The 22,661-nt window shown below is 46.6% G+C and overlaps 1 protein-coding gene across 1 annotated transcript in view; it reads left to right on the forward strand.

Annotated features, from left to right (window-relative positions):
* Window positions 1–22,661, forward strand: part of CUX1 (cut like homeobox 1) — a 347,958-nt gene that overhangs the window by 250,867 nt on the left and 74,430 nt on the right. The window contains exons 6-9 of the mRNA XM_036768125.1: window positions 6,883–6,960; window positions 8,390–8,573; window positions 12,748–12,820; window positions 13,009–13,057. Coding sequence (XP_036624020.1) covers window positions 6,883–6,960; window positions 8,390–8,573; window positions 12,748–12,820; window positions 13,009–13,057 — 384 coding nt within the window. The remainder of the gene's footprint in view (window positions 1–6,882; window positions 6,961–8,389; window positions 8,574–12,747; window positions 12,821–13,008; window positions 13,058–22,661) is intronic.

A 22,661-nucleotide genomic window follows, 5' to 3' on the forward strand; every position in this document is an offset into this window, starting at 1 on the left:
TGAGAATTAGACCAAAGATCCAAGCTTTGGAGCTAGAAGGAGCCTCAGAGGTCATCTGATCCAACCGCCTCATTTTACAGATGAGGAAACTGAGTCCCAGAGACGTGAACTTAGATTCTAGGATTGTTCGGGTGGCATTGACGCCCAGGTCCTCCTGACAGCAAGGCCAGCTAACAGCTCTAACTGTTCCATGTTGCCTCATGCTATCGTGGTACTGGAAGAAGTAACACGGTGTCATAGATGTTCAGGAAAATCTCATTAAAAGAAAATTCATGAAATTATCATTTTGTGGTATTTTCCCCTAGGGAAGTTTTCCACTCTCTACAGGGATCAGATCAATAGTTGGCAGAGAGGTTGGAAGAGCCACCTTTGACCTCCTTGTGAGAATCCACACTTTTTAAGGACTTGAGCACATTGCTGGTATGAATAGCAATGGCTTCTCTCTCTTAATGAGCCTTATCGATTCATTCGAGGCCCCCCCCCCCACCCTCCCCCTCCCCCCCCCCCCAGCCCTGCAGGGCGTCTCTTCGGAAACGCTTCCATAATGCTTGCTTCCCATTACTGAGGATGTTTGAAAATTACAAAACTACATTTCTTTAGTTTATATAATTTAGGCTTTTCCCCCATTACAATTATGCTTATTTGGGAGAGTTCAAGTGCCTATAATGGCTTGAGATTGACAGGAAGAATGGTGCTGTAAGAAATCCTGGGTGCTTTGTACAATTTTAAGGCACTCATTTTGAAGTCACCTTTATTTTATAAATGTAACTGCAGCTTTTCAACTTTTCACCCTTGCTACCAAGTATGCCATGTTCCTAACATACCAACATGGTTAGAAGTCATAATAGGCCTTCTGGGCTCCCCCTCTCCCCTGCACCCTGGCCATGTTTTACTGGATTTGGGAGAGATTCATAGATGCCAAATGTTTCAGACAAATGAAACAAATTAATGACTTTCTCCTATATCCAAATGCCATTTAGTTAAACAGATAAATTCTTTTCAGAAGTGAATCTCCCATGGGGAAAAAGGTAATTGTTTTTGCCAAACTGAAATCTCACTTTATCCAGCTATTAGGTTTCTAAGCTACCTCCTTGCATTTGTTTCCGGGGCCTTTGTGTGTGTTGAGGGATTCTGCCTCCTGTCTGAGGGCTCTTAAGACACTCCCCTTGAAAAATCTGTAAGGCCGAAAGTTAAATTGTATCAGCTGAATTTATTTTTCACATTTGTGATTCAATTGAATTTACCAAATGTTCACTGTGCACTTCCTGTGTATGAGGCTCTCTGCTGGCACACTGGGGAATATACATGTGAGTAAAACTCAATGGACATATAACTATCCAGTAACAAAATGTGCCAGATGTGATCAGAAGGATGCAAAAGAAGTGTCTGGGAGATTCCATGTCCTCTTAAAAGACACAGGCGAAGCTTCATGGAGTAGATGGCCTTTGAGCCGGCTCCCCCCAAATCAGTAAAACTCTGACAAGCTGATAGATTGGAGAAGAGGGGGCAAGTATTTTGACTAGTTGGGCCAGAGTGTGAGCGATGTGGAAAATTATGCTGGAAAGGTAGGTCAAGACCTTATTTTGGACTGCCTGGGACTCCAGACTGAGAAGCCTGTACTTTCTGTGGGGAGTATTAGGGAACCATTGAAGATTTATTTTTCAGCAGGAAAGAGCTTTACTGTAGGAAAATTAATCTGGCATCGAGAATGCAGACTTATGAAGGTAAAACTAGTTCACAGGTTTTTGCTTTTTGTCCACTGGCCTCAATAAGGGTGATTAACAGCGGTGGTGATAGAAAGGAAGGCAGAGAACCTTACAGAGGGAGAATCCAGGGATTAAGTGAACTAGGGTGGGAGGAGTTAGAAGTAATAATCAAAGATGAAGTCAGGAAGTTTTGAGCCTGGGTGACAGGGAAGATGATATCGAGGAGGTTAAGTGATTTGCCTAAGGTCACATTTAAGTAGTAGGTAGCCCAGCTGGGCATTAGAACCCAGGGCGTTAACTACTGTACCACAGAACGATAAGACCTTGGTCTCTTCCAACTCTGTAAGTCTGTGATTGATCCTGCCAGAGCTATGCTCTTGCATACCAACATAGTAGAATAAATGTGTATATGCATAAGTATTATGTGTATGTATGTGTGTATACATACATACACATCCATGTATCCATACAGTCACGCACATACATTCTACAGAAGGGATGCGAATCCTAAGGGGAAAATGTATATCTCCAAACGCTTACATCAGCAAAAGAGAGAAAAGAACAGATTGATGAATTGGGCATGCAACTAAAAAAAAAGAAGATAGGGAGAAGTAATCTCAATGGGTTTTGAAAAGTACGCACACACACACCTCTAGACGCTTGCACACTCCCAAATCACGGTCCTGTATTCTCATCTCTGGAACATGGCCTAACCTTCCTGCGTCCAGCCTTATTTCTCTCACCTCAGGAATCCCAGGTTTGCTGCCAAAAGTTCCTTCCTTGAAAATGACAGAAGAAATGGCCCTCCTCTACTGTCTTCCATGCTTTTAGGAAACTCTTTTCCCTTTCCATCAAATGAGTCTTACTTTAATCTCCCATCGCCATGTCTTTGCAGAGGCTCCATGCCAGGAATGCCTTTCCTCCTCCCTGCTGCCTCCACTCGGCTCAAGCCTGACATGTTCCCGGAGGCCTTTTCTAATTTCTTGACCGCTGCAGGGTCACATATTTATTTTGGGCTTGGTTTGTGTTTACTTCCTTGTATACACATTATCTCCTCTGGTCAAATGTGAGCTTTTGAGGGTAGGGACTATTTCCCTTGTATTGTTGTAACACCGGTGCCTGGCATATAAGTAGGCTTTTAATAAATACTTTTTGATTGATTAATTACTTCTCCCCATGCCCTGCCACCCTTTCTTAGTCAGTGAGAGCTACCAGGTAGTAGAGGACAGATCAAAGTCATTTACTTTGCTGCTAGATTTCATAACAGAATTCCGAGTCTTCTGTTGCTGTTCATTTTTATTAAATATACTATGTAACGGCTGTTTGTTAGCTGAAAGATTCAATACTTGGAACATGGGGGCTTAGCCTGATTGTAGTGGCCTTGTTTGAGAGAGAAAGAAATAACTGTTTCAATGTCATTGTCTTCTTCTGCAGTCTCATGTGTTTTATATAATGCATTTAACAACCTGATTTTGAGGAGTCCATCAGCTTCACCAGATGGCCCAATGGGGACAGGACCCAGAAAAGATTCAAGCTCCTGCCTTAGAGGCATATCTTTTTGATCCCCAGAGATCTCTCCTCTCTGGTGTTGAGATTACTGACTTTAGACTTATATCTAAAAGGATTTGGTGATCCTGAAAACATGTCCTTTCCATGTTCCCCTCCATCTCGAAGATATTCTTTGTGCTAACAAATTGGCAGTCTGTCTCGTGGGAAGGGACAGATTTCCATGAGGATCACAGAGCGCAGTGTCAAAGTCAATACCCAGCTTTTAAGATGAATATATTTTCAATCCTATTGACCTTGGCCATGTATAAAGATTATGTGTTAACCCAGAGAATATTCTGAAATGATCTGTGTGGGCCCAATTGAAAGAATGCCACACTCTAGGCCAAGCTGGAATTATCTGCTGCCTTGAAGTCAGAGCTGAGGGTAAATGCATCCGAGGTTAATAGATCGATGGAGGCTGTTTTGTTAGCTCATAAAAAGGTGAGAGAACGAAATTTTGATAATAAATAGTTTGGCTGAGCAAACAGTATATGCAGCTATTATGGACTTTTGAAAATAAGTGAATTTATACTAATGTTGAATGTCAGCTGCTGATGGAGTAGTTGAGCTTTGAAAATGAAAAGAATGAGGCCTTTGGAAGACTCTTTGGAATACTGTTGACATTTGCTCTGAAAAAGTACATACAATTTAATTCATTACTGCACTTTTAAGATAACGTTTATAGTTGTGGTATTAACCTCTGTGTGTTTTATTTCGATATTGAGGGTAATTTTATAGAAGGATTAGCTTCTTTTTTTTTCTTTTTATTTGGTGAAAGGGGAAGGGGGGAGGATTTGGGAAGTCTTCTGGAGAAAATGTTCTGACATGACCAGTGCCAGCATCAAAATACTTTTGTTTTTTAAGAACTTCTGTTGTCTAATTAGTTTGGTCATAAACCACAGACTTGGAGCTGAAAGGGACCTTAAAGGCCATTGAGGCTGCCCCAGTTGTGTTACCGGTGGGGGCAGTGAGGCCCAGAGAGAGAGGAAGTGACCTGAATTGTCCCCACCTTGTTCTCATCTCTTCCCATGGGGCAGAGCTGGGAAGGAGCCTGCAGTCAAGCCTCTCTTCTTCTATGGATTAAGAAACTGTTTGGGGGTTTTTTGTAATTGAAGTATAAGGATATATGCCCATCCTCCGATGTTATTGTGACACTAATTGCTGGATCGATTGTGGGATTCCATTGGTTTGGGGATCTCCCAGTGGAGACGCTCCATCAATGCAGGTGGGCCCCTTTTCTGCTCCGCAGAGTCCTAGAGTGTTGCCTGGGGCACCGGGAGGGGAAGGGACTGGCCCACAGCCATGCAGTCAGCAGGCATCAGAAGACACTTGAACCTGGGGCTTTCTGACTCGGAGGCAGTTCCCTTGGTGCTTTTCAATCATATGCAATGTCTTTAAGCCTTTCCTTGAACATTTAAATCCTTCACCAGGTCTCAGCAGCCTAGCTCCAACTTCACCTCTGAGTCAGTAAACATTTATTGAGTGTCTACTGTGTGCCAGGCACTGTGCTAAGTACCAGAGGCACAAATAGAAAAAGAAAGGCAATCCCTGCCCTCAAGGAGCCTCCTATCTAATGGAGGGAAATCCTACATGGAAGGAAGCTGGAAGAGGTGGGGGGCAGAACGGTCAGCAGGTACGTCCCCTGGCAGGGGTACAGGGGTCAGAACCAAGCATAGCCGCTGAAGGGAAGTGAGGAATTTGGCCAGAAACGTCTGAACCCTGTAGGAAGGAGGGCTTTCGCACCAGGAGAGGCAGCTGAGGATGCCCGGGAGGCATTGGGGATCAGATTCCCTTTCAGGCGATGAGCTTATCCTGGGGGAGTCACAGAGCAGCTCCTGGAAAATGTTCTGCTTTCACGGTCCTCTTGGCACAGACTGACCCTCGAGCTGTCCCCTTAGCCCCCTGCACATCCTCCCCACTGGGGATGGAGTCCTCTCCCGCCCTTCCTTTTGGACCTTTCCTGGATGTTACATTCATTCTCTGCCTCATCTCATCTCCCGCTTCTTTGTGGGGACTGTGGCGTGGCTGAGCCAGGCATCTCCATCGCCCAGCCCCGTGTCTTGTGCATGGTAGATGCTCTGAATGGAGGCAGTGGGTGCAATGGAGAAAGCCTCAGTGATCCTGGGAAAGTCCTTCTCTGTAACAGGAGGCATTAGAATGGAGTGCAGGGCTTCCAGCTCCTGGGAGGTCACCTGACGTTCTTGACCGTTAGAAGGACTCTGGGAAGTCACAGAGTTCAACTCCCTCCTTTTACAGTGAGTGTCGTTTCCAGTGTCCCACAGGTTTAATAAAGTGTCTAAGGTGGGATTTGAACCCAGCTCTTGGTGACTCCAGGTCCAGCATTCTGTCTGCTACCACCACATCATGCTTTTCCCATCTGTAAAATAACGAATCGAACGAGATGGTGGTTGAGGTCCCTTCAACTCCAAGGTTGTGATCATAGGAGGCCATTAAAGTGAAGCTATTTTATTTTTCCCTGTCGCCTCCAGGATCAAATAGAAAATGCTGCATTTGGTGTTTAAAGCCTTCGGTAGCCAGGCTCCCTCCTTCCTCTCCCATCTTCTCACTCCCTTCTAGGATCAGTGGCCTTGTGGTTGTCCCACAGACTAGACACTCCATCCCCATACTCTAAGCTTCTTCTTTCCAGCACTTAGCCCAGCGCCTGGCAAACAGTAGGTGCTTAGTAAGTGTTTGTTGATTGATTGTCCCCTCTTTGGCATGGAAGTTAAAAGTGCTGGATCTGGACACAGAAGCCCCGACTTCGAGCCCAGGCTTTGCCACATAATAGGCAGGCATGTGTCCTGGGCAGCTTCACAGAGGTTCACATTCCTCTTCTATAAAATGGTGGTATTCTGTGTAGCTTCAGCCTTGCGGATCCATCAGGTAGATCACTGAGATGATGGGAGACAGGCAACCTGGGACAGTGGACAGAACCCTGGCTTTGGACTTGAGTGTCCTGAGTTCAGATCCCAGCTCTCTTACCAGCTCTCCCTGTTTCTCAGTTTCCTCCTGTGTAAAAGAAGAGTTGGTCTGGATGGCACCAAGACCCTTGCTCACTCCCAGGTGCGTCCCTGACCCTTGATCTCCTCATCTGTCAAGTAAGGGAGGGAGAGAGTTGGGCCAGAATCTGGTCCAGGGCAGGGAACCTGCAGCCTCAAGGCTACACCTGGCCTTCTCAGTCTCTGGGTGCAGCCTTTTGACTGAGTCCAGGTTTTATGCAACAAATCCTTTTATTAAGGGGATTTGTTCTGTGAAGTTTGGATTCAGTCGAAGGGCCTCACTTGAGGCCCTAGAAGGCCACATATGGCCTCAGGACCGCAGCTTCCTCAGCCCTGGGCCAGATGATCTCTGAGGCTTCTTCCAGCTTCATGTCTGTGGTCCTGTGATCTTAAATACATAAAGTCCCCCCTCACCCCCAACCCATCCCCTAGGACAGTGCTTTACACGGATGATTAAAATTGTTTGTTAAATTAATCATTTAAGAAGGTGTCCCCCCTTGTCAGAATTACCAGCTTGTCAACAGACTCTGAAACAATGCTCCCAAGTGTTTTGCCAAGCCCAGCTGGCTTCCTTCCATTGGGTGTTTCTAGAACAGAGACCGTAATCGCCTCTTGACACCTATCATTAGAATCTCTGCTGGATGACAGAGCACAGCGAAGGGCCGTCATTCGTGCTGGAAATGCAGATCTTGTCCAGCCAGGGCAAGGTAAGCACCGTGGGTTTAGCGCAGGCCACCGGTCAGGTTCACGGTTGCTTGGTAACAAATGTTAAACTGATCAGAAGACAGAAAACTGATATCCCAGCTAACTTGAAATGCAGTTCAGTGATTGTGTCCAGCTCCAGATAGCAGCTCCCAGGTTCTTTATAATTGACTCCGGAACCGTGGGGGGCATGTGTCATTCTTGGCATGTCAGACAGAATGGTGGGAATCTTACTCTTTATGGGGAATGCTCCTGGAAGAATTTTTGCGGTCTCTCCAGTGCATCCGTGCCCACAAGTCACCTGCACTCCATGTGCAGAATGTCAGAGTTGAGGGGAATCATCTGTAGTCAAACATTTTCAGATAAGGAAACTGAGACCTAGATTAATTAAGCCTTGCCCAACTTGGTAGACTACATGGGGGCAGAACTGGGATGAGGAACTTGGTCTCCTGACTCCCTAGTCTAGTGCCTGGTCCCTCACGGCTATTCCCAAAATGGTGAGTGATAGAGAGTAAAATATCCAGTTTTGGTTCCTCTCTGGTGTCTGGGTCATTTGCTCTCCTGCATCTTGTTCAGCCCTTGGCCTCCATTCTCTGCTTTAAATTAACTAGAAGAGGGACACTTCCATTGTGGACAAGAGGGACAAATGTTTGCATAATCTCCATCCCTTCTTGGGGGAGTTGGGGGGAAGGGGTAAATCCAGATAATGGGTGCATTTGCTGAAGTAGGTGTTCCCCCCCACACATCTTTTTTTTTTAATCCTTTGTTTTAAGACATGGCTGGGGAGAGGCAGAGAGGAGGGGGGAATACTATATACTGGAAATGTAGCTGATGTAAAAACCATTTGTATCTGCAAAGAAGGAAAAGTATCTGCATAGATAACCTTTGTTTCCATGTTCACCAAAAGAATGTCTGCAAGGAGAGAAGCGCACAAATCTACCTACTGGATTCTGGCCTAGTTCATTGTTTTCACCCAACTGGTCCATGTTCTCAGAATAGCTTGTTTTTCCCCATCCAGAATCATGGACTCTCACAAGGGGCCTCCAAGACCATCTAGTCCAAAGCACACCTAAACATGAATCCCCTCTCCAGCATGGCTTGTCAGTATGTGCCTTCCCCAGCCCTTGCTTGAGGACTCCAGAGGGAAGAAGCCCACTCCCCTCCAAGGCAGCAATTGTTAGGATGTCTCCTTTTATATAATATATTCCTTTTAAACTCATTTCTTTAAAGTTCTGCCCATTTCTCCTACTAACGCCCTTTTTGATCTAAACTTTCTTGCACGGAAGATATTTGATATTTATCATATATCATATATTATTTATAAGCTAAAGATCTCCCCAGTTCCTTCTTCTAGTCCTTGTACTTCACGGTCTCCAGGACCCCCAGCCCCCCCAGACTAGGCGTTGTCTTCCTGACCATCCACTGCTTTGCCAGTATCCTTCCTTGAGTGCGGTGCCCAGGTGTCCAGGGTCGAATGGTGTACAGCAGACGCGGTCTGACTCCAGCAGTGCACGGCCAGACCCTCCCATCCTTCGTGAGAGTGTCATTCAGCCTTTCCTAATAGTCCCTGGGATGGCTTCAGCTTTCCTGGCAGGGCCCGAGCTGTACCAGGTCCTTGGTCTGTGCTGGCGGACTGAGGGCTCGTATTCACACCCGCAGTTTAGCTCTCGACTTCCCAAGCCTCTTTCCTGGTTTGCTCTCAGCCTGGCTCTGTCCATGTTTCACCACTTGGCTGCCTGTTGCCAGTCTCTCCTGTCTCTGCTTGACGGCTCATGCCCTGGGGGCAAGGCCTGTGTCTTCTCTGTTCTGTTCACTCATCCCATAGCACCTAGCTCACTGCCAGGAACCTTGTGGGTGCCCAGTAAATTTTAATTGAGTGATTTATTGAATGAAATCATTAATAACACTGCAGTTGACTGACTTGTCTTAGCAGCAACTTCCATTTCCCAAAAGTGCTGTCACAGGGTGGTGTCCTTCAACTTGACAAATACAGATTTCAGTTGAATGCATCATAGAGGCAATGGTTGGAGGCTCCTTGAAACAAATATTTGACTCAGGTTGAAACTTTGCCGGAAAGTTGTTTAGCTGACCTTAAGAAAACTAGTAAGCCTTCGCTAGCTGGCACCTGCGTTCTCCTACTCTTCATCATCAGGCCGTCGATGTGGCAGCTCGCGGGCTCACTGATCATTCTCTTATGTTTAAGATCTGTAGCATGTTTGAGTGATTTTTGCCCTTTAGAGTTATGAGAATAGCCTTTCTGTGGCAATGTGGCTTCACTTTGAGAGCCTGAAAGTTTAATTTTGTGATGACACCATCAAGTGGTTAGTCATTGAGGGGCTCCCGCCTCCCCTCCCCAACTTCCCCTTTCATCATTGACGTTCATGGCAATCATTGGAATGTTCTGCTGCTTATCTGACCAAAAGACACTGCAGAGTTAGGAAATCATCCCCAAAAAAGGAAGGAAGGGAGGGAGGGAGGGAAGATGGAAGGAAGGAAGGGAGGAAGGGAGGGAAGGAAGGGAGGGAGGGAGGGAAGGAAGGGAGGGAGGGAGGGAAGGAAGGGAGGGAGGGAGGGAAGATGGAAGGAAGGGAGGGAAGGAAGGGAGGGAGGGAGGGAAGGACGGGAGGGAGGGAGGGAAGATGGAAGGAAGGAAGGGAGGAAGGGAGGGAGGGACGGGAGGGAGGGAGGGCGGGGGTGAGGAGGGGAGGGGGGCAGGGAGGGAGGGAGGGCGGGATAGAGGGTGGAGGAAGGGAAGGAGGGAGAGAAGGAGGGAGGGAGGGAGGATCAAGCATGGGCCAGGCCCTCTACTAAGCCTTCTACAAATATCTCATTTGATCCTCATAATAACCCTGGGAAGTAGGCCGTTTGATAGTAGAGGACCCCAAGGCAGGCAGGGTTAAGTGATGTGCCCAGGATCACAGAGCTAGTGAGTGTCTGAGTCTGGATTTGAAGTCCGGCCTTCCTGACACCAGGCGCAGTGTCCAGTGTGCCCTGTAATGGGCAGCATCGGCGATTGGTCAGGGACAGCTGGGGAACAGTTTTTCCCAATTATGTACACTTGCGAAAGGCTGGAGAACAGATGTGCCATCAGACCCACATCCATCTTTTTCTGAGACCACTGGGGGCGCCGTAATTCACAGAGTGCTGGCACTGGAGTCAGGAAGACAAGTTCAAATCCAGCCACAGAAGCCTACCAATTGTGTGGCCTTGGCCAGGTCACTTAAGCTCCACCTGCCTCAGTCTCCCTTCCAGAGCTGTTGGGAGGTTCAGATGAGATGATGTTTGTAAAGGGCTTCACCAGTCTTGATGTTTTCTGTTCCCCACACATTTCATTTCTTCATCACATCAGGCACCTTAGGAGTGTGGCTGACCTCTCCACCGATGCAGATTGCAGCCCCTCCAGGGCTTCTTTAGAAAAAGCAATCCTTGCAGAGGGGGATCCTCTGTCCCTACCTTGGCAGTGATGTTCTCCAGATTAGTTTCCATCAAGAGTCTATATCTTCCACCTTTTTAACCTTTACTTGTGATAAAATCCATTTTACTGACTGACAGATCCCTGAAATGTGTGCTGACTGTGCGGTTTTGATCATATTTGAGCTTCTCTGAGATTGTTTACTTAACATCAAACCAGCAGTTATTTACCAAGCACACAGGTCTGGTGCAAAAAGCTGTGGAGCAGAGTGGAACATAGAAACAAGGACACTGCTCCTGCCTTCCCAGTGCTAGGATCTTCCTGGAAAGACGCGACTTGGGCATAGAGGAGATGAGATAACTATATGAGACAGTAGACAACCAGGTGACGGGCTGTGCGGTTCACAGGAGCTTAGAGGAGAAATCAGTCAATCAACAGGCATTTATTAAGCTCTGACTGTGTACCAGACACTGGATCTGAGGATACAAAACAATAATAAAATGACCTTTGCCCTACAGGAGCCCACTTTATGTAGACTAAACTATTTAGATTGGTTCTCAAGGTCCTCCCCAAATCAGCTGCACCTGCTTTGAGGAAGTGGGGACTCTGTAAGGAGTCTGCAAGTCTAGAAAGTCTGGTCTGATTCTGTGATCCTGGGGCTCTGCCCAACTTCCTCCATGAAGCCTTCCCTGAGTACGTCAGCTCACGCTGAATTCTCCCTTCTTTGAAGACCTATTACATTGAGAATCTGAATTCCACAATTTAGCTCTGGGGGTCCTTGCTCTCTTATTTTGTAGGTGACAGATTTTCACCCCAAAGCAGAGCCCCATATCTTCACTGGGTGGGTGGGTGAGTGGGTGGATGGATGGATGGATGGATGGATGGATGGATGGGTGGATGGATGGGTGATTAGATGTATGGATGAGTGCCAAGCATTGTGCTAGGAGTCCAGGATATAGAGACAAATAAGACCTATGCGGTTCTAATAGCTTTCTTAAATCTTATTAAGGCTCACACTTCCTAAGGCTTTGGAGACCCTCACATAGGTACACACAAGACCCATACAGAGTGGCCAGTGAGAGTCCAGGCAGGGCCTCCTATAAACAAGGCTTGAGGCTCTGAGTGAAAAGCATTGGACTGGACAGACAGGACACCCAGGAAAAGCTCTTCCTTTCCCTGGGCCTTGGTTTCCTTGTCTGAGAAATGAAACAGTCAAACAAAGCAGCCTCCACTGCTTTTGAACCTGTGAGCCTTTGACCTTGAGATGGCTGAAAGCTTTACCAACATTTTCTCGTTTGCTCTTCGTGCCCTCCCTGTGAGGTAGGAGCAACACAACTGTAATTCTCCTCATTTTGCAGATAAGGGAACTGAATCCCAGAGATTTTCAGTATCCGATCACCTTGATAGGAAGACGCAGGGCAAGGATTTGAAGCCAGGCCCCCTCAACACCAAATGCAGCTGTGGGGCAGACCTTGGAGTTGTTCCTTCAGGAAACCCAACAGTCATGCCCCGCTTCCCCCATCGGGTCTTCCACACCAGTGTGCTCAGGCAGCTTGGGGGCGCTTTTTCTTTTGTGTTGCTCTGAGGCCTTGTAACTCTCCTCCAGCCACAGCCTCTGCATCCCCTTTCCCTAACCGGACTGTCCTCACAACCTTGGATGAGCCTGCCAGAGTGAACGGTCATACTCCCCTCAGAGAGGCCTGCAGGCCCAGCCTGGCGAGTCACAGCCACACAATGACTGGCCCATCTCAAAAGTGCACTGCCCCTTGGTCCGCGGGCAAGGGTTCAAAATACCTTCACTTCCTTCACCTGCCTGTTCAGATCCCTGTGGACCTTCCCAGCAGGGGATGTCAGCCAGGATGGCTGCTGAAAGACACCAAGGTTTCATTTCAGAGGACTGAGGAAGCCTTTTTCCATGGTTCTCCCCAGATTGAGAATCTCCTTTCTTCCCAGTGACCCAAAATTAGGGTGTCCTACCAATTTCTTTGCAGTTTGGGCATGCCTCACTCACTTTAACTGGGCAGTGTCTGTCTGTCTCTCTGCCTGCCCCCCCCTTCTCTCCCTCTCCCTCTCCTTCTCCTCCCTCTCCCTCTCCCTCTCCCATTCTCTCTCTCCCTCTCTCTCTCTCTCTCTCTCTCTCTCTCTCACTCCCTCCCTCCCTCTCCCTCTCTCCCTCTCCCTCTCCTCCCTCTTTCTCTCTCCCTCTACCTCTCTCCCTCTCCCCGTCTCTCTCCTCCCTTACTGAGGGGGTGTCTGTGACTACCATGTTGTGTACCTGCCCTAAAGTGTTGTAACAGGGTACTTTAAAAATAAAAGAGAATCTGGGAGTGGTGGCCCATGTCTGAGGCAGGTGAGAGCCTTTGTCTTGGGGTGTTTCCAGTGCAGATGGTGAAAGTCCCAGCAGAGGCAGAGTTTGCCACCCCGACACAGCCCCAGCCCACATCACCTCCCGTGTAACCACAGCTGTGGTGAAGGTTTCACTTATCAGTTTTGACTCGCACTTCAGACTCTGTGAATCTAGGCTTTTGCATGTGGCTGCATCGCTATCGGAAGGCTTGAACTACAGCCCTCGCCCTTAGGCACAATGAGGCCTTACCTTACTGCTTACTAAAGTGCTTCCCCCTCTCTCACTTCTCCCTAGGGCCGACGAAATTGAAATGATCATGACCGACCTTGAAAGAGCAAATCAGGTAAGACTTTTCGTGGGTTTGGGGAGAATGAGCTCAGCGCCTCCTCTTTGGGCAGTGGGGGAGGGCCTTGGTGGCACCTGGGGCACGTTTCTCTTGTTTCTCTCGCTCCAAGGGGAAGGGGCGGTCACTCTGGACTCTTCTATGTCTAGCAGCCCCGTCTGACACTTGACACACCTTCTGACATTCTGAGTATAAATCTACATGAAAAATCTGGGGAATTTGTCTTCCCCCAACAAAGCCATTTGTTTGCTCTCAGCAAAGCTGGCCTCCAGGAGCCAATCTTACCTACAAAGAGGCTTCTTCATTTTGTTGAATGTTTTCTCTCTTTCGCAGTCCAGAGTTAGAATCATAGGCCACATGCTCGCAATGTTGAGCACGTCCGCTTCCTGCAGGATTCGGTATTGTGTCCTGGTAGCGAGTGGGAAATCTGGCACTTTGCGATTGGATGGAGGATGTTTGTTCCTGGGCTAGCTGGGCCCCATCACTCTCTGCCTGACTGTGAAATACCCCACCACTAATGACAACCTCTAGTCAGTACTCCCAACCTCTGTCCACTCATTCGGGCCTGTATCTGAACTGGACCTCAGCTATCTGGAACATGGCCAAGAATGTGGAAGAAGGCGCAAGGGCGTCTGAGCAACCAAAACACATCACCAAGTCGAGTTCTTTGAATCTGACGACAGGTTTTAGCAACTGACCTTAGTAAGGAGCCATGGTTGGCCCTGGGCGTGTGTGCGTGTGTGTGTGTGTGTGTGTGTGTGTGTGTGTGTGTGTGTGTGTGAAGAAGTGAAACACCGTCTAGTGTTTCCTGTGTGCCAGGCATCTTACTAGGGGTTGGGAATACAGAGACAAAAATGAACCCGTCCCTGCCCTCAGAAAGCTTTTATTCTCTTCATGGGGACATCCTGTACATTAATGATGATAATGATGATGATGGATTAGCATGTATGTGGCACTTCGAGGTTGGCACAGAACTTTAGACATGTTTCGTTTGAGCCTCACAGGGACCTTCTGAGGAAGGTGCTACTGCCACCCCCGCTTTATGGATGGGGAATTGAGGTAGGCAGAGATTATGTGACATTCCCAGGGTCACAGAGCTGTGGGTCTTAGGTAGGATTTGAATGAAGGTGGTCTTGTCCCCGGCCCAGCGTTCTGTTCACCAAAATAGACACTCAGTGAATCCAAGAGCAGCGAGGTACAAGAAAAGCATTGACAGCTGAGGACTGGGAATGCCTGTCTATTTGGAGGAAAGAAGGGAAAGACAAGTCCTCAAAGAACCTCCCTTAATACTCATTGACTCTGGTTTTGTGTACAGTGTTAACAGGCTTATGAAGGTTGAAATAAATTAAGGGAAGAAAAGTTGCCTTGTTGCAGAAGAGCAGTGAAGGGTGACAGCTGTCAGCCTGGCTGCAAGTGAGGGAAGAAAGAGTGGGAGCAGCCAGATAGGACAGTAAATAAAGGTCTGGACTTGGGTGTGAATCCGGCCTCAGACACTTAGTAGCTGTGTGGCCCTGTCCAAGGTACCAGACCTCTCTGGGCTTCCATTTCTTCCTCTGTAAAATGAGAGGGTTGGACTTAGTGGCCTCAGCTTTCTTCCAGTTCTCAATCTGATCCAGTGAGATTAAAGAGCTACCAAAGGCAGAAAAATGAACTCAGAAAACATATTGGCAAGGGAACAGTTGGCCCAGGGACACACACCCTACGCGTCAGTGGGACTGAGGCATGGTTTGTTTTTTTATATGTGTGTGTATGTATGTGTATATACACATGTACATATACATACACATTTACATTTATTTATATACATACTTACATTTATATGTGCATACATACATTTACACACATATGAATACATTGTATATATTATGTGTGTGTTATTTCTATAATAAAGACACAGTATGTGGCATTATCGACTATTGAATATTCATAATGATGACTGACTCATCAGGAAGAGGTTAAATTATAGCCCATATCCTTTGATTAAGAAGGAAGAAAAGTATAGTAAGTTTTAAAAAGATTTTCATCAGAAATCTTGTTCAAATTTTCCCTAAAGTCCCAGAGAGCTCTAGTTTTGTTTTAAACCCCCTAAGGTAGAAATCCTAGCCTCCACTGGTGTCATGGGCCATCTGCTAAAGCCTATGGACAACTCCTAGAATTGTGGTTTTAAATGTGTAAAATTAAATAGATAGGATTACAAAGCAGGCCAATTATATTGACATACAGTCAACAAAATATTTTTTAAAAAACAAGTTCATGGGTCCCAGGTTTATATCCTTTTGCTTATGGGGGATCATCGAGCCTCAGAGTTGGAAGGACCCTTAGAACTCATCTGGCCCAAACCCTACCCAAATAATGAGTCTTGGTTAGCCCATGCCTGACCGATGGTCCTCCGGCCTCTGCTTGGACACCTCCTAGGTCCTGACGCCTCCTGTCCCTTTTGTCATTGGCTCTCGAGTAGGGAGGCTTCCTCTCCATGGAGTGAACTGCACCTCTCTGTATCTTCTAGCTTCTGGTCCTAGTTTCTGCCCCTCAGCCCTCCAGCCTCGACCATGATCATGTCCCCAAACCAAATATCAAAATCCTTACAAGTTTCTCTTGAAGACCTCCACCCAAGCTTGGCTTTACCTCTGCAACTAATGTAGCTGTTTAAAAATGAAAATTGGCACCAGCTCTTCCTTTAACTCTTTTTGAGGTAAGAGGAACCAGAGGCTGTAATGAGTATGTTTGCCCGTGAAAGCTTGGTCCAGGTACGGCATGGGCTGCGGCTTCTCTCCACCCAGTTTTATAGCTGGGTGGCCTCCGTCACAGGGAGGGTAAATGATTTGCCCAGACTTGTGCTGTCCTGGTGCTGTTAAAATCCCAAATCACTGCTAGTGGGACCTCGCCTGCCATGTGTAAATGGCATAAAGTGTACAACTGAGTTACATTAACACAACCTCCCCCAGCAGCCACTCAGAGTGTGTCCTTTATGATGCTGGGGGCCAAGAAAATAAGAAAGGAAATGGAATTCAAGTATTGCAGTACTCATTATTTGCTTGACTTTTTGTTTATTGGGGAGAAGGAGGAGAAATAGGTGAAATTTGGGGCAGTACCTAGCACTGAGAAGGTGCTTAATAATTGTTCATTCATTCATTTATTGACTACCAGTAATGATTTTCAAGGCTTTGGCTGTTTAGACATAGTGGGAGAAAAATCTTTTTATGTCTCTCTTTCAAGAATGGTAACATTATGCTTTAATCCCTCTGTTAAATAATCATGCGGTCACCTAGATCTTCTTAATCACAGATCTAAATAAACCCTTGGTACATGGGTTGAGTGCTCTTAAATCACAGTTGGCCAGGTTTTCCCAAAAGCATTCACCAGTCAGTGAATCAATCAGGAGGCACCTACTGTGTGCCAGGCAAAGTGCTGGGGATGCACACCTTCCCTTCTGCTGGGACAGCTGTTTGACTTAGAGCATCTCTGTATTTGCTTGCTACTTGGTCCTTTCTAAAGGATCCTAGGCTGTGCCTTCACAACCACGTGGCTCCACTGGGACAGGGACTCCTAACCTGGGCTCTGTGGACTTGTGTTTGGTACATGGCAATAGACTGTTTTCTTTGTAATCTCTGTATTTGGTGTGTTGTACCCTTAGTCTGAGAAGAGACCCATGGGCTTCACCAGATTGCCCAGGGGGCCCATGCCACAAAGGAGGGGAGGAACCCTGGGTAGAGAATGGAAGCCTCTTAAGGGCAGGAACTAGGGTAGTTTTTTCTTTTTACCCCCAGCCCAACCACCGCTCCTGCCACATAGGCCAGGATAAATATTTGTTGAATTAAATTAAATGTTTGAAAAAGAAGCCATTTGCTTTCTAGGCAAGAGTTCTTGCCAGTTGAATTAGAGGGTCAAATGACATGGGATTTTGTTCCAGCCTATTTTGATGACTCTTCTGAATAAGCTGGTGTTGCCTTGACCATTTTACATACAATGAGGCCACCACCCTGGGCACCATGCCACACTTTGGCCCCAAGCATGTTCCAAAAGGTAACTTAGCCGTCTGAAGTCACCTGCGGCCTTCCCAGAAAATGGCACCAGACAGGGAGTTCACAGGTGATGTCAGGGAATGTGCTGGTTGATCTGAAATGACATTGCTCGTCATGTGAAGACTTGAGAAAGGAATTTATAAGACAGACAAAAGTCCTGACTAGTCGAAAGAGTAATTGAGGGGGAGAAGTCCTGGGGGATTGTAGAGACATGACCAAAGTGCAGCTGGGAGGCCATTGGAGGCAATCCATCACCACAGCAGTGAAGCTCGGGCCCTTTCCTCATTTCTGAAGCTGATGTGGCCCAAGCCACCATTTTTGCTGAGCCTTTGGTCCCACAGGAGACCCCAGACGCAGGAGTGGGTGTGACAAGAAGGGGCGATATCGAGAGAGAACAACCAACCAGCCCAAGTAGCGTGTACAGGCCATGTGCTTGCATTGTTTTCTCCGTCAGAAGAAACCCCAGGAGAAGTAATTTAATAGTTCATTGGCATATCGCGTTGTTTTTGCAGGAGATGCATAGTCAAAATGTCCTTCCGAGACCCATAGCTGCGTTTTATCACCGACGTGGTACTGTTTCCATTGTGGGATAACAGACGACTTGTCAGCAGCATCAATTAAGTGCGCGTCTCATTTACACCTGTTTGTTAAACCAGAGAGTTCTTGCTTTAATACCCACTATTTTAATTGGGAGCAATAAAGATTCTGAACTTTCAAGTCAGTGTGATAAATAAGAAAAAACAACTTTGTGCTTTAAAATCATATCAAGTCCTGCCTTGGGACTCAGGAAGCTCATTAATATTTGAAGTTGGTGTTGGCTTCTGCTCAGGGCACTGAGCTCTGATCGCTTTGACTCTGTGTTAGCTTAACTTGTGCCAGCCCCCTCTCCCGTACCTTAAAAATTCCTGGGGTAGCATCACTGGCCCTCAGAGGAGTGGGTCGAAGTGGACCTGAGAGAGCGCAGAGCCACCAAGAGGGCTCGGGAAGAAGGCAGGTCAAGAGCTTGTTCAATTTTGCAACGTGTTGGAGATCAGCGTTACCTGGAGAGGTTAGTGTGGAGACCCTATTTCAGAGTAAGTAAAGCCGAGCAAAGCCAGCCTGGGGGGCCTGCCGACACCTGGGAGGTCTTTGCCGTACTTAAGCCCATTTTAGAGATGGCGGAAGGAGTGACTCACCAGGGTCATACAGCACCTGGTGTCTGAGGAGGGATCTGAACTCACCTTTTCTCCATTCCATGCCCAATATTCTGTACTCAGCGTCACCTGGCTTCCCCCTTCTCAGGCAGTTTTCTATCTCATTAATCTGCTTATGGGTCATACTGAGGCAGCTGGCCATAGCAGCTTGAGAGCCAGCCTCAGAGTTCGTTTCTCCCTCTGAGACGGACAGGCCCAGTGACCGTGGGCAGATCACCTCACCTCTGGTGCCTGGGCACATCCCTGAGGCTGCAGGGTGCACAGTGCATCCCCCTCTATATTGGTGGAGGCAGTTTCCAGATGGAGTGTTCAATACCCCGATGAAATAATAGATCAGGTCCAATGGGCAGGAACTTAACAGTGTACTGTGGCTAAGGACTGCACAGGGGGTTGAAGGAGTGGAAAAGTTGTTGCTTCAAGGGAAGAGAAGGGAGTGGGTGGGGACACCTGCGATGTGCTGAGGACTTTACAGTCATGTCACTGGGGCCTCCCAACAACCCTGGAAGGGAGATGTGCTTAGCCTCACTTTACAGATGAGGAAACTGAGGCAGAGGTGAAATGACTTACCCAGGATCACACAGCTAGGATGCATCTGAGGCCAAGCGGACAAGCTCTGTCTGCTGCCTCTTCTAGCTGGATACAAAACGAAAGCAAAGAAAGTCTTTTGCCCTCAAGGAACTTGCATTCTAATGGGGGGGGGGAGGGGGCTCCACACATGGGCAGCAGGGCCAGGGCAGGTGTTTTGTTTTGGAAAGTTAGGGAGATGTTTAAAGACTATGTGACTGTGGGAAAGCATCTGATCCCCAAGGATCCATAGCAACGCTGCTCTGCATAGTCCCGGAAGCTAGCAGGGTTTGTGGCCCTCTTTCTTCCCAGGAGAGCGACTGCTATTTAGAGTTGATATTCTCTGGGAGAATCCAGGATGCATCTGTGTAAGGAACTTCCAGTGCATAAAGTCCATCTACCTCAACAGATCAACCACTCTGTCATTTAATGAGTCACTGGGGCCACTTCCACTCAAAGCACTTCAGTCTCCTTAGCTGCCCGGCCTGACTCTTCCTCAAAGAAATCAGTGGTGGCCCCAACGGCAAAACATCATGGTGGAGAGCTTCCCTTCCTCTTGAACCAGCTCTCCTTAGATCAGAGGATCCATGAACCTGACTCCTTAATATTTTGATAACTGTATATCAGGATACACCTGAAATTAGCTGAGCGGATATCGAGCTTTCACCGAAAGGCAACCTGTAAAGCAAAGCATGGCAGGTGGCATGGATAGTGAATAAGCAAGCACAGAGAATAAGCCAACTAGAAAAATCTGTGGGCCAACATAAGGGAAGGTTCTAGACCATGGAGGTAGAACCGCTGAGTGACTATAGGGTCATATCCAAATACACTAGTGCCCTGGATTCAGGGAGACCCGCGTTCAAATACTGCCTCAGACAGTTAGTGACCATGGGACTCTAGGCAAGTCACTCAACCTCTCAAGAGCAAGGGTTGCCCATACCATTTGACCCAAGCCCCACTATGAAGATTCCAACCATAGGATTAGTTGGGGGTTTTTTCTAATATTAAATCCTATCTCTGTAAGAAAGATTCATCACTTATTTATTTGTACTGCTAAAATGAGGTAAGGGGGACCCCCATACATACAATGATTAAGAAGTGGCTGAAAAAACTGGGGAACATCTGTACATTGTAACGTTCTTGTGCCATTGAAAGTACAGATGCATAAATAAATATGGCATGATGCACATGGTAGGATTGAAGAGGAAGAGTAGCACAGGGACGTAGTGATTGTGTAAATACAACAGTAACAAGGTTTAGTGTCGTTAGAAACACACTCACATTGTCCAGGAATAAACAAGACTCGTCGGGAAGCCAGGAACGTTTTAATTACATTTTACATGTGTTCAGTCTGAATAAATGGGTACATGCCCTGAATGGAATGCAGGAGAAAGTACAAAGGACTCAGATGGACGCCAGTCCTTTTATAGACCCTCACCTTGAATCTCCCACCAGGCTTTTCACTGGTCAGATACAACCCCTGGACTGGCTACTTCACGCCCTCCTCTAATGGCTCCTTTAATCATGTGTACAAGCCTCTGACCTTTCACCCGACCTACCTGAGGCCTGGTTTCTGCTAAACCCGGGGTGGGGGAGGGGCGGAGGGACACCTTCAAGTCTGTGGAAACAAAACTCTTCTCCCCACCCGCCCCCCCCCCCCCGGCCCCATTTCTTACAGTGTCATGAGCAGGACAGAGAACTAACAGAAAGGAGCATAAAACTGATGCGTTATTAGAAGTAATTGTGGCTCATTAAAGTCTATTTTTATTGTAAATGTTTCTAATTATGTGGTTATGGTGAGGATGGGTCATTTCTTTTACTTTATTTTTGTTGAGGTTGCTAACTTTATAACAAAAAAATATTAATTTTTAACTAAAGATGCCTACAGTGCCTGTCTAACAAGATCCATGCCACCTCTTTTCCAAGGTTCCAAAATCTAAATTCATCCTAGAGTTCGAAAGAGTTTAGCTGGATCGTTGTTCTGCTGCATGGGATTCTCATTCTAGACAAATACAACGTCATCGTTGACGTCAGAGAGTTGAGGGAGTTTTGAAGCAAGTTACACTGAAATAACGGAATCCAGTCAAATGTGACAAAAAGATGCGGCTGCTGGAGGAGAGCCTGCTTGGAGCGGAGGAGCGTGAACTTGATGATCGTCCTCTGCCAGCCCTTCGTGAATCCAGCATGGCGACCGCGTTGTTACTGCTCTAAGATAATCCAACACCAACTTTTTTTTTTAAAGGAAAAGTCAATGCCATGGTTATAACCTGTTGGTTGGTTCCATAATGGCTTCTTTTCTGGGCAGGATAGTATTTTCAGTCAATGAAAGAGCTAATGTCACAATAGCCATTTTCGTGGCAGCATTGAAGGGATTTTGCGCCAAAGGATTTAGCTAAATCAGAAGGGTAAATTTTTCTGAGTACAAAGTGATTATCAAAAACATTTTGAATGCTGAATCAGAAAGAAACTTGGAATAATGTTTCATGATAAATAAAAGATTTTGCAGGGTTAATAATTTAGGAATTGACATCAGTGAGAGAGGATTCAGCCTTCTCAGGTGTGCTGCTTACTAGCCTTTCTTTGTGGGGGCTTTGTTGGAACCCCACTTTCCACCTTAAGCCATCCCCTCCAGTGTCTGTTTAGCCTTCTCCACGGCAAGGCATACTGTGAAATTGTGTTTAATATTATTCACAAGATTACAACAGATGTGTGAAATCGGCTAGGGAAAATATGCGAGAAGGAAGGGCAGCTGACAGCATACAGTATATGCAGATGTAACATCTATTAGAAATATCCTCTGTGGTTTGTTTGCATGCAAAGTGAATAGAATCTCAAAACAATGCTGCTCTGAATGGAAGCCATCAGCAAAATTGCTTAAGGCTGCAAAACCCATTACTTATACAACACTGGATTCAACAGAAAGTATCACGGCATACTAACTTTTTTGTTCTGTTTTTCCTTGGGTACTTAAAATTATTGGCTAAATGTTTTTATACAAATGAAGAAAAAATAATAAATATCCTAGTTAGTTTAAGCATACTTCTTCCTTGTGAATATTTTCTAGGAGCTAAAAGGGAGTCTAAATAAACCTGGTCTTAGGGAGAAATTCTCAGTGAGATTCTGGACAACTTTATGCTCCAAATTATGCTCAGTACACTTTCAGTAGCCATCATAAAATGGAGGCTAAAAACTCAGTAATTGGGGAATGCATAAAGGGGCATTTGCTAAATATTACCCTAGGAAATTGAAGTAGCCAGATATTACCGTCCCCTCTTGTGATTGGCAGAAGTTCGTTGCTGTTAGGAGCTCTGTAGGTCTCTTTCTTCTGTGGACCTCAAATATGAATTCTTGGTTGGGTGGAGAATACAGAATCTCTCGTTCTCTTCCTCCCTGCCTTTTCTCAGAACATCTCTCATCCTTCCCTCCTTGTCTCTCCCCGACGTCCATGTTTCTTCTCTTCCTCCTCCCCCAAGCCCAGTTCGCTTTATAAACTGGTCCAGGACTTGCACATTTCTAGCCATTCGGTATTGGGAATCAGTGTAAGGCGAAGGGTTAACCATGTCGAACAAACCCTCACTCTCGCAGGCGAAGCTGCATTTACGCCCTTCGCGTTTATGGAAATACTTTCTGAAGAAAGACAAGACCAACATTGTGCGTGTTTTTCGGGGGAGAATGGCCAAAGTGTCTTTAATTCACTGTTTACCCGTGAGAATTACTCCCAAGAGTAAGCCTGCAATAAAATCTTCTTGGTCTATGAGAAGAGAAAGAAATTGAATCAAAAGACTCCATTTCCACTTGTATTTATTCAGTCTGGGAAATTCAGTG

Source organism: Trichosurus vulpecula, chromosome 7 (genome assembly GCF_011100635.1).
Source record: "Trichosurus vulpecula isolate mTriVul1 chromosome 7, mTriVul1.pri, whole genome shotgun sequence".
NCBI lineage: Eukaryota > Metazoa > Chordata > Mammalia > Diprotodontia > Phalangeridae > Trichosurus > Trichosurus vulpecula.